Here is a 12,676-nt window from a genome sequence, read left to right on the forward strand (position 1 = left end):
ACAAAGGGTAAACAAATTCAACAGTGGTACTCATTAGCCTTTATGTTAAAAATGAGCTATACAACTTGTGAGTGGGGACAGGAGGGAAAAACTAGAAGAGAATGAGGGAAGGGGGTTACATTGTTCAAAAAGAAATGTGCTCTTTATCTGACTTCTGTAACCATACCCCCTCTCTACATCACTGTTAAAATAACAATAAATAAATTTTAAAAAAGAAAATATGGCATATACACAAATGGTATTTTACTTATCCATTAGAAAGAATAATATGGCATCATTTGCAAATCAATGAAAGAACCTTAAAAATTATGTGAAGTTAGTTAGGCCAGAGGGACAAGGCTAATGTGTTTTCTTTCATATGTAGAAACTAGAATTAGTTTATACATATATAATTAAATACTTTAGGTGGTATCCAGTGTGCACAAATGTGTTAACTGACATATGGTAGATTCTGGGAGAACTCAACATAATTCCTTAGAAAAGGTAAATCAAAACTCAGTAAGATAATTAACAGGAAATGGGTATTTGAGAGGGGTGGGAAAGGGTCAAGGGGGTAGACAAATGAAGAGAAAGGAGCAGGGACAATGTGGTAAAAAAAAAATTTAATGCAAATCCTACAAAATTAAGGAAAGTTAGAAAACAGGTGGTTTGGGAGGGGTGAGTGAGAGTATTGAAAGGAATACCATTGAAGAAGATACAATGTATCCATAAAGAGCTTTGCTGATTGGCAAGTCCTTTGTAGAACTACTGAAAGATAATAAAACAGGTTTTAAAAGAGGAACTAAGTAGCAGTAATAAAAGAAAGTCACTTAGGAGAGCCTCACAGAATAACAATAATAAAATATTACTTAATAGAATATTACAAAAGAAGAGAGGCAATATATCTGGTCTTCTTATTGGACATGTGTATGCTTTAAAGGGAATGTTGATTAAATAAATATAAGCTAAACATTCAAGGTGTGTGAATGAAACAAGACAGAAAGGTTCCTTGAGAGACATTTAATGATATAATGAACATGCATTATGCATATTTGTATGCAAATATCTTATTTTTCCTAGACCATATCTACGAAAATCTTGTCTTCTGTTCTGAATGTAGCCTAAAATTTGGAGGCAAGTCTGGTCATTACTGTTTGTGGAAGGTTAGTGCATTTATTTGATAGGACATCAGCCACCAATAGCCTTCAGTGGGAGTCATGCATTACAGACAGATGACACACACCTCAATATGGTATCCTGTCAGACTCCTGGGCTTCCTGGAGAGAATGACTCCCCCAAAGGACCAGTTACACAACTCACTTTTGCATGTTGCAAAGAACATGTCAAGTAACATAAAAATTCCAGAAATTATCAATTAAACATGTCTGTGAAAAGAAAAATGTAAACAAAGACAGAAAACAAGAAGAGTCAGGTCAACACATGAACCCCTGACCATTTCATCACTGAAGAGGAAGTCTATGTCACAGACATCTAAAAGCAAGGAGACAACTGTCTACAATACATAGTCAGGGCTGGGGCTTGGATACATTTTTTTTAATGTCCAAATGTAAGAAAGTGAGTCCTACAAAAGAAGTGTGTTTTAAGAGACTATATAATACGTTTCAATGTATGCCAATAAATGCTTTACAAGTCATTTTTCTATCAACAAATGAATGGTTTTTTTATATTGAGCTATGAAATCTTCTCCTTTAAAGAAAGGAAAAGAAATTTGAACAAACCTCAATTGAAAAAAGGATTTCTGAAAATCCACACTAAGATTTAGCATTTTCTTCAGGGATTATATTGCAAAGTCTGACTGCTAAAATTATCTTCAGGGATTACATTGCTAAGATGTCCTTCAGGGATTTTGTGGTGAACTTATTGTAAGAAATCTTCTGTTCCATTAAGAAGACCTCCACATGCCCTAGTCCTTATCCTAATTAGCTTTTCCAGGTTTGTGGGACCCATGAATGTCCCCATTACAGAACAGAGAGGGCGACTTACGGGGATCATGCCTTCCTTGTTTCATTAGTTCTGTGATTGAGTTATGAATAGACAGGACAGCCCACTCTACAGAGACAAGGAACTTGTAGTCATTTAATGCTGACCTCCTGACATAAACTCACACTCACTTTTCCACATTTGATTTACCTTCCTCCCACAACCTATTCATTCCTTTTCTCTCTTGGTCACGCATCAGACTAGCTTCTAATCCTAGGGCTGAAAACTTTAATTCTTTCATCTTTTCCCATCTTAAGGTGAAGCTGACATTTTCCCCATAACTGACAAAAAAAAAAATAGATGTATTCTCATTTGCTTTAAGCCTATTAAGTGTAGTCTCATTTTTAACTAATAGTAATAATCTATCCATTTTGCTTCTAGATATCTAAAGGAAAATAATACATTTTTCTCTTTCAAAAGAAGGTTTAAATACAATCATTTATTATTTTTTGGGGGGGGGGGTCTGGTTGTGGGGCCTGAACTCTGGGCCTGGGCGCTGTCCTTCAGCTCTTCAGCTCAAGGCTAGTGCTCTACCACTTGAGCCACAACACCACTTCTGGATTTTTTTTCTTTTTGCTTATGTGGTGCTGAGGAATGGAACCCAGGGCCTCAGGCCTGCAAGGCAAGCACTCTACCACTGAGCCACCTTCCCAGCCCCAAAATCATTTATTATTAATTCTCAGGAGCATATACTGGGAGTTGATCTGCCCACCACAAAATGTATTTCAAAAATGTATTTAGATTTTTGTTTTCCCTAAATATTTTCTAGAAGAAGAGTGGGGGGAGGGATAAAGAATAGTATCACCTTTGCCAGAGTTCTTGGTTTTAATGTATTTGTACTTGAGTCTTGAACTTCATTAAGGACCCCTGCTCCAAAAGACCAGCCTCCAAGCCTAGAAATAGGAAATGAGGTGTTAGTGCTCCAATTAAAGTACACCAGGACTTCTACTCAGCTCATTTCATTCCCAACCACACTAGTCATACAGATGGCACCTTACCAAGCATCTGTGGTCTGTGTCATGTCATATGTATGACAAAAGCAGACTGGCTCTTGAGGTCAGTATGCTAGAAAAGCACTGCTTATGGAGAAGAACTGGTAATACTAAGGATTGTACTTCTCCTAACTTATTAACATGATAAGAAATGCATAGAGTTTAAGAACATGGTTGAGACCATCAGTACTCTATTTAAATTCATGGTTATGTCCTCTACAAACCCATCATTCAGGAATCACTTGTCCATCATGATCTTGCAGGCCCGCCCTCCCCCAGGTTTGTCCACCCTCTTCTGCTCCTTTCCTCTCCACTCACATCTTGCTTGGTTCAGGAAGGTATCAGAGAACTACAGTTGAGTGAGATGCTCCATTTCCTTTGAATTCTCCCAGTATACTATGTTCCCATCCATTGCATTAGTTACCACACTGGGTTTTAATCAACCTGTAGTTTATTTTTTTGTGCAGCTCTGTAAGATTTTCCTGGGTGGGATGATAACTTTTATCTCCATCTCTCCATAAGCTGTATAGTATCTGACACTAACCAAGCTTCAAAACATAGTTGATATTAGAAGCAATAGCAAATAATAATCTCTGTTTCCCATCTCTGGGATAAAGGAAGCTAACAAGCAGTTTCATGTCATAACTCATGGCAAAAATGAAGGAAAGGGAATGGGGACATTTTCCCATCCAGCTCAACTGAATTCACTAATTCCTCTGACGGATGTGAATTGAATGTCCATTGTACCAAATAGAATTCTAAGTTCTGAGACTTCAAGTTCCTATCTTTGGGACACTAACCATTGAACTAACCATCAGGGTCAGGAAAGATATCAGATAGGACATTCTAGGAAATGGAGCAGCAGGCAGGTTCAGGCATAGCAACACTGAGACAAAAGCTGTCCATGGGGCTGAGAGCATGCTGACTTGGCATCATGGAAGAAGAGGCAGGTTCAAGGTGGTGAGGCGTTCTAGGCCATATAAACAACCTGCATATCTGAGACAGTGTAGTGTACTAGAGGAGGGGTGGGAAATCTGATGGGGTGGTGAATATTAGTAAGGCTCAAATTAGAACCAATCATTCCTGCCCACCTCATCTAGAGTCACTTCTTGGCCTTAAAAAAAATAACACAAACAAAACTTTCCTAACATCATCTACAAGGAATTTTTCAAACCAGTTGCACCTGGGATCCTATACTTCAGAGTGCATAGGGATTGTAACAGCACTTGTATTTCATTATGCTATTACCTCACCTGCTCATATTCCCTAAAGCAGTAAGTCCATTGCTGCTCCCCTGCCTCTACCATGGATAGAATCACAATTGATACAATTTCCTCCAATGTTTCAAAGACCAAAAGTCAGAAGCAAGGAATATGATTAGAACTTAGTGTAGAACTTTGGACTGTTTATGAACACTAAGGTGAGTGTTTAACTTTTAAGTTCTTGTGAACATTAGATTTCAAAACAGAATATGCTCATATCTTCCACATCTAGGGATTCAACCAAGTATTGATGGAAAATATGCAAAAAATTACACGTTTTGAATACATACAGACAACGTGTCATGTCATTATTCCCTAAAAAATATGTATAGCAACTATTCACATTGTCTTAGTTACTAGGAGTCATCTAAGGATACAGGAGGATGTGCATGGATTCTGTGCAAATGCTGTCTCAGTTTACAAATGAGACTTGAGCATCTGTAGATTTGGGTTGATCCCCAGAGTACTGAAACCATTGCAAAGGATACCAAGGGACAACTGCCATTCAAAGACAATAGGAAAGAACCAGAGAGAATTGTGCACATACCTGGGTTTCTCCGATGGCTGCAGCAAGTACTCCTCTACATCGAAGCCTGAGAGATTGAGCAGTGTGTGGCCCAGACAGTTGGTCAGGTAAGGAGCACTTCGATTTGGACACTTCTGCAAGTGTTTTCAAAGAGATAAAATTGAAACTTTTTTATAACTCACAAACTAGGTTACCAACAGTGCCTTAAACTAAATGTGATTTCCTCCCTCGCTTTCAATTTTTAATAAATTATCTCCCACTTCTTATGCATTCTGATTTCTAAAATCTTTTTTAAAAGTCTCCTACGTTGGAGAATTATGCCCGAATTCTACTGAGACCAGGGCTGTCAATTATATCTGAGAACTTCAAATCCTTTTCTGTCTGCAAGTTGGCACAGATTTGTAAGAACTCAAAAGGAAAATGTTTTCACTGTAATGATTGTGTGTTTGATGAAGCTGAAAGAGAGTCAGAGGGAACTAGTGGAGAGAAGATAAGCAGGAAAATTCAAAGGGGTGCATTTCTTTCATAAGTATCTGAAGTAGAACTCAAACATATCCTGCACAGGCACACTAGAGTGCTAGTACCCAGTCTGAATGATGAAGCAACCACAAACAAAGGACAGAGATAGTGGTCTCACAATGCTGGGGGATGCAGGGTGACCTAACGTGTTCAGCCACAGGGTTCAGATTAACTGTGCATTGTTTCCATTTTGATGAGAGGAAGACAATACATGAAAATTCATTTCCAGCATTGGAAGCTTGTTTTCTCACTTGCACAATAAAAATAGAAATGGAAATGGAAATGGAAACCAGGCTTTTGAATGCATGGATTTTGTTGGGTTCAGATAAGCATGAAAGAATTAAGCCAAGTAATATATTATTATATGCATTTAACATGTGACTTTTTTTGATTGCTAAAAGGAACAAAGGGAAAGACATTAAAAGAATACCAATAGCTTTACATTACAGTCCATCCAAACTCTCACTCACGTGAAGACTCTAATCAACACTCAACTCAAAATAAATAGATAAATAACTTGACTCAAAGAGTAAAAGAACAGATTGGTGGTTGCTGCCAGAGGCCGGGTATCGGCCTATGTTTCCACTTCCTTCCTGTTCATCTCAGAACCAAGGCCAAGGAGCAAAATGCACTCCTTGAAGCTGTTATTTCCATCTCAACTCCTTCCTTCTTGGAGTTTTCTGATTTCTAATGTGTCAATCATCATCTCTTAACATGGGTAAAGACAAAAGCAATGATAGGAAGAGGAGAAGGCAGGAGGATTACTTAGTCTAATTTGCATACAGCTCTGCAGCCTCTTTATCTGTTGTCAGTTGAAGCACATATCACCAGATAACAGCTTTCTCAGCAGATCTAGAACAGGGCCACCTATTTAATTCTACTTCATGCAGCATTTCTGAAGCTAATTTTACTTACAGGACTTTTTCATGTGATTCTTGCATGCATATTACTGACATGGTTCATGTGAATTACACTGAATGTGAGAACATAGACCATTTTTGCTATGAATTCATGTATCTCTAGACAAGGTATCATAGTATCTTTAAATCCAGAATTAAGAACAAGAACATGGAGTCAAACATCCAGTGTTTCACAAGTAGATGTAAGAAACAAGACTGAAAAAAGCAGCAAATAATTATGCACAAAATAACTTGAACAAAAGAGAGGTGGTCACTGCAAAGGAGCATCAAATGTATCTGAATTTTCTGATCATGGAGGCCCAAAGGAAACATGGAGAGTTCCAAGGACCCTTCAGGTGCACCAGCAAATGAAGTGTCTATTATGGGGGTGGGGTGGGGAAGCTGTGTTATGGCTCTCTCTTACCTTTCTACCTCTTTTCTAGGAGAAGAAAGCAGATCAAGTCAGCCAAAAATAAACTTTCCAAAGTCACTCAGCTACTAAGAGAAAGTACCAAGAGATCACTACATACATAAAGAGGCCAGTGAACATACTTTATACATGAGCACCTCCTTTATATCCTGATCTAAGAATTTTCATTTCCCTTCTGAAAGGTAAATTCATTTTGCCACATTAGGCTGTTGATCATGGATAGCCCCTTTTATTAATTAGCTCTCAAGATTTTCTTTGGGAAGAATTCCCACCAGTTTTCCAAGTAAATTTCAATTTGTTCTCTTTCATAGATTAGGACATTGTGGCCTTCCCTTAGAGAGTGGTGTCCTGGTGTGAATCAACCACATTTGAAATATTTAGTGTTAGCTTAGTATTTAATATCTGGTTCTTAGAGCTCAAATAAAAAGTATGATGAGAGCCTCAAAGTCATTTTGTCTTGAAATTTAGAGAAATTTCTCCCCCAGTGGCAATTCTAGCCTCTCATTATTAGTGGAAGAAGATTTACTTGCTTAATGAATACTAGTGGGGCTGTTGATGATCCAGACAGTAGGTAATGGCTAAGGGGTCACAGTGGGGTATATATAATGTTCACCTTAAGAATGAAACTTTCCCACAAACGGCCAATCAATGGATTCAAAAAGACACAGAAACTCATAGACCAAAACATGAAGGCTCCACAGATAGAGTAAACTTATTTTTTCACTTGAGATTTATATTTTAAATGATCAAAAAATGCTGTAGAAACATACCAAGCAGCCACAGGAGTCCTGGAATGCAGGTTTAGAATAGGGATCTCTATGCCAGCGGGAAGAATTCTTTCTAAAGAACAAAGGAGAGAATTAGAATGATCCTTAGGATTACAAAGCTATTTTATTTCCCTAAAAGAAAGTTCCTTCACAGTAGAACCCTGTTCACAAGATAATCACCTCCTACTGCCACCAAGCCAGAGCTTTGACATTTGTTTTCTCAGTATGAGCTGCTAATCTGATGACAGCTTTTATTAAAATGCCAGAATTCCATTGTAGGACACGCTGCTCATTTGGCTTCCTGCACTGAATATATTACCAAGGCTTCCAGGACCTTCCTGGGGTCTTAAGCTTGTGAATCCTACAGCTCCTAGTTTTATAACCAGATACCAAGATGCAATTCATAAACACAAGGATCTGATGACTCCTTTCTCATGGCAAGATATTGTCATTTAATCATCAGCTAAAGAAAAACAAGCATTACATTTCCATTTGTGTGTAAACTCTAGATTACACAACAGAAAGTTATGAAAACAGTAAGGAACAAGCAGATAGGGAAATCTTTTGTATTTCAAGTTCCCTATAGCTTTCTTAGCCTATGGCCCCATATTTCATTTGTAAATCAAGCTGTAATTTAGTGATGATAATTGTTCTTAGCTACTCCAATTTTGTTAGAGAAAGAAATTAACATGTAAGGGAGGAAGGAAATTAACAGGCCTGTGGGGTTTGGAGAGGTAAAGAGGCTGGCCAAGATGACCCAGGGGTAAGGACAAGTCTGCCCCTCTCCTAGTTCAGGTTTTTTGTCTCACTTGCCACAGAGACTCAGTATATACATCAAGATGAAAAATAGTCCAATCCAATGAAAGAAAGCTTGCTATTTCTAATCACCGTATTAGCAAAGAACATGTAATTCTGAAGCCCTTTCCAGCACTATGCATTTGATTCTCTTAGGACAATTCCCATTTGAGATTTGCCGTTCACCTGCAAATGTAACACCTAGGAAAGTTATATATTTAATCAGATGGTTGTATCTGATATTACTTTTTTAAAATATTGACTTTATGTATACTTAAACCCAGAATTCCCCATTGATTCAGAGGCATCCAGATTCAGGTATTTTGTTACAGAAATAGAAACATGATAATGCCACACATGTATATAATTTAATGAATCATTTCGGAAAGTCAGTTATTTTTGCTCTCTAATTTTTGTATCCCCTAGCTTCCTTTGATACATGGTCATAATGACAGTACTTAACAGAGTTTATATTTTTTTGCATCTCTTAAATGCCAATAATTTTTATGTTTGAAGATTCATATGCAGATATATGCAAGTTAATAAAAGTAGGGTAAGTGCATGGGAGGATTCTAATGCTTTCACTCCTTTGAGCCACTAACCAAATGAATGCCATCGAATAGAACTTGTGCTCCATGAGGTCAAGGGGAAGTGGCTAGATAGAAGAGAGAGGAAAAGTGTGGGTGGTAACAGTCATGAAGTACATGTGAAAAATGGAGCCGGGCAACTTGAGGGGATTGGTGTTGAAGCGAATGAGAGGAGAAGGAGAGAGGGGTGACTTTGATCAAGACATATTGTACTCATAAACTGACAGGTTATTTATAAACACATAAAGATAATTATATTAATTGAGGAAAGACAGATCCACTAGAAAGTTGTTTGAGCATGCATAAGAGACCAGCAGACTGGACAGCAGGCTGGCAATGATATGTTTCTCCCCAGCTTTCCTTCCAGTTTAGGAATCTAAGCCCATTTTGACTGAGTAAAGCATTTATTTCATGTGTTTGTAGGCCCTAGCTACAATGGTGTTGTGAACATGGCCACTTGCTCCCTAATGTTTGAAAGTGTGGGGCTATGTAAGTCTCTCTAATGCAGAGTTGCCTGAAATCTTTAAGAGAATACCATGATTTTCAGATCTGAAAGTGACAGTAGCAGTCACAAAGGGCCACAGGTCTTGAGAATAAACTTCAGAAATATGAACTTGCCGAAAGGGGCTGAAAGCATTCCACAAGGGTCATCATTATGTTTGATGTTGCTTCATTAGAAGCCAACAAAGGCAGAGAGAGAGGTCCAATAAGCTGTCCAGATTCACACTGGTGAAGGTGAGATATAGATGGAGAAAACCGGTCCTGGATGGAGATGTGTTCTCCACCCCTACACATGATGGCTTGGGTAGGTACTCCATGCCTTTGACCTTTGACCTCCACTTTCATCTTCACAGATCCAATCAGCAGTCACATCATCTTCAAGGATCCAGCCTACAAAGCATTCATTGGCTAAATGAGCCTTTTGATTGTCCTGAGCACAGGAAACTGTAGGCCACTGGCATAACACATCATATTGCTTTAGTCTAATTGTGGAAATGGTACCGTATTCTTGTTTATGAAAATAAACTTCACACAATTGTTATTTTTTATTCCCAGTAACAGAACTTGAACCCAGTGCCCTGAGCTCTCTTGGTTCCTTGCTCACAGCTGGTGCTCTAGCACTTGAACCACATCTCCATCTGGATTTTTTGCTGGCTAATTGGAGATTAAATTCTTGTGAACTTCTCTGTCTAGGTAGGCTTAGAATGATGATCATCCATCTCTCAAATTCTGAATAGCTAGGATTATAGATATGAGCTACTGTCACTCAGGTGCAATCAACTTTTTAACTTGTTAGAAATATATAAAATATTCTAATAAGCATGCTGATAGCAATTAAAATGGAACAGGGATAGAGGGGAAGTGACTGCTTTGACTCAGGTGTCACCCAACATTAGCCATGTAAAGTGGATCAAATTATGTCAGTCTACTAATCTGCTTCTACAAGTTGGCAAGATTTGCACATTTCAAAATTTAAATTTTGGCACATCTACTAACAGAGAAAAAAAACATTTGGGCTAGATTTATAGCAACCGTCAGCTGTGGAAAAAAAGAGGTCAGCATCACATAGTTCATTATGACAACTGCCAAATGGTGCATGAACCTTTGAGTTAAGCATCTCAATTAAAAAAAAGCATTTCTCAGCCAGAGTCTAATCATGTGTTTTGAAATGTTTTGTGTAACTGATAATCAAGTGCTTACTAAAATCTGTCCAGAAAGTAAAAGTGTAGATATCATTGAATTCAACAATGCACTTACAGGAAGATACTGGCTGAAGAAAAACTTGTTACTTTGATGTTGTCCCTCTTGAATGAAACTCTGTCTATGCAACATGGACCTAAATTCTTAATACAAGTATCCATGGGTATCTTCCCATGCAGCATCCACATAGGCACAGGATTTTGGTAGGTGAATTGAGTAGGTATAAATATGTTAAGGAGTAACTATGAGGATTAGAAACAGGAAAGAGAAAAGAACATAAATCCAGAAGACAGAAGGAAATGCCTAAGGGTATTGTACAGGCTGGGCTGAGGAGAAGCATCTCTGAGCAAGAAACGAGGCAGAAGGGTTTGAAGAGCCTCTGTTACTTGTGTAAAGTTAAAGGGCAGGGCAAACAGAATTTGGAGTACGATCTACCACCACTGAAACATTCATCCTACCTTTGTTCTTCTATCTTCTCTTGAGAGGTTAAAGCTCACTCTTCCTCTTCCTCCTATTCTACTTCTCTCTCCCCTCTCCTCTCCTCTTTTCTCTCTCCCTCCCTCTCTCTTTTTTTATCTCTCTCTCTTTGCTGTCCTCTCTTTGCAGCAATATGAGGCTAAATGTGGGCATAGGGTTTACCTTTCTATCAGTCAGATGTAGATGCATATCAGAACCTACATGATGTTGCATCAGATAGAAGAGAAGTAAGTCATCACCACTGAAGCTTTAGTTAAGAAAACTACTTTGTTTCCCAAGAGAAAACTGAACTGAAGTAAAATAATTAATTTTCTGTTAATTCTTTCACTCTGACACCATTAATAGTTTATTTGTCAAACTAATTATCAAGATGATTAATGGACAAACTTCATGTACAAGCTTTTTCTAAAGAGCTACTAAATTTAAGTTAATTGCTACTTCGTTCTATTTATGAACCAATTTGAATGCTCTTAATTATTTTCTAACTGTGATGTAAAATGTGACTGAAGGAAGAGAAAGGAGCAATTAGGTAGCTTACTTCAGGTAATAGAAAAGTCATATAAATGATGACACTCATAACCTATTAATTAGGCTAACACTCAATTCAGGAAATGTACAGTTGAAATATAAAACAGCAGGGTTGGAGGGATGAGCCAACACTGCTGGTTCTCTTGGTCTATAGTCTCTGTTATAGAAAACACCTGGTACTTACAGAGCTGCATCTAAATCACCACAGAGAGGATCATGATCTTCAAACTTCTGCAAGAGCACGTGGGTGAGGTCCATGTTGTCCTTTCCACTACTGTTCATGGAAAGACAGGAGAAATGAAGTAGGATTGTTAGGAACTCAACCTAAAAGAACAACTTTATTCTTACAGTGTGGAGCAATCAGGCAGATCCAGCAAATCATTCCCCATATAGCTCAGCTATAATTACTCTTCCACCATTTTATGGAAAGCCAAATGACCAAGGATAATATTGAGCAATTTTTTGAAAGCACCATTTTATCACTAACACATATATGCCTTTTTTTGTTGTTTGGAGGTTTTTTTGTTTGGTTTTGTTTTGTTTTTGTCGGTCATGGGGCTTGAACTCTGGGCTTGGGCACTGTCCCTCAGCTCTTCAGCTCAAGGCGAACGCTCTACCACTTGAGCCATAGCATCACTTCCCACATATGTGTCTTAGTACACTTAGTCATCACTGTGTATTATGTTTCTCATCTATAACTATTCTCATATACTTTCTCAGACTTAAAAACAGCTTTTTTAAGACTGCAAAGAAGTCACGTTGTGTTAATATATTAAATTCTATTAAAAATATCTCTTTCATGTTGGAGCACTGACTTCAACAGAATAGTTGTCCTCTTACCTATCACTTCAACAAAACAACTTTTTATGTTTATATATTTTGGTTTCAGCAAGTGAACTATACTGAGGTGCCTTTTGCATGTAGGAAGTTTTCGGAGCTTGATGCCAGCAGCTCATGCAGATAATCCTAGCGTTTTAGGAGGCTGAGACCTAAAGGATCAGGCTGCAAAGCCAGTCCAGGTAAAAAAAATCAGCAAAAATCTCCATTTCAGGTTGACCAGCAAAAAAGCTAGTTGGAGACATGGCACAAATGGTAGAACACCAACGCTAAGCAAGAAAACCAAGCAAGAATACAAAGCCCTGTGTTCAAGAAACAAAAAACAAAAAGCATTAAATATCAAAATGTATATGCCAACATCAAGAAATGTCCTTAG

General features: G+C 38.0%; 1 protein-coding gene across 1 annotated transcript in view; it reads right to left on the reverse strand.

Moving 5' to 3' along the window:
• Nucleotides 1-12,676, reverse strand: part of Abca13 (ATP binding cassette subfamily A member 13) — a 395,335-nt gene that overhangs the window by 155,802 nt on the left and 226,857 nt on the right. The window contains exons 44-47 of the mRNA XM_069996010.1: nucleotides 11,648-11,737; nucleotides 7,379-7,448; nucleotides 4,782-4,894; nucleotides 2,786-2,873 (exon numbers count right to left, since the gene is read on the reverse strand). Coding sequence (XP_069852111.1) covers nucleotides 2,786-2,873; nucleotides 4,782-4,894; nucleotides 7,379-7,448; nucleotides 11,648-11,737 — 361 coding nt within the window. The remainder of the gene's footprint in view (nucleotides 1-2,785; nucleotides 2,874-4,781; nucleotides 4,895-7,378; nucleotides 7,449-11,647; nucleotides 11,738-12,676) is intronic.

This window comes from Dipodomys merriami, unplaced genomic scaffold, assembly GCF_024711535.1.
Source record: "Dipodomys merriami isolate MVZ:Mamm:240054 unplaced genomic scaffold, mDipMer1.0.p SCAF_5, whole genome shotgun sequence".
Classification (NCBI taxonomy): domain Eukaryota; kingdom Metazoa; phylum Chordata; class Mammalia; order Rodentia; family Heteromyidae; genus Dipodomys; species Dipodomys merriami.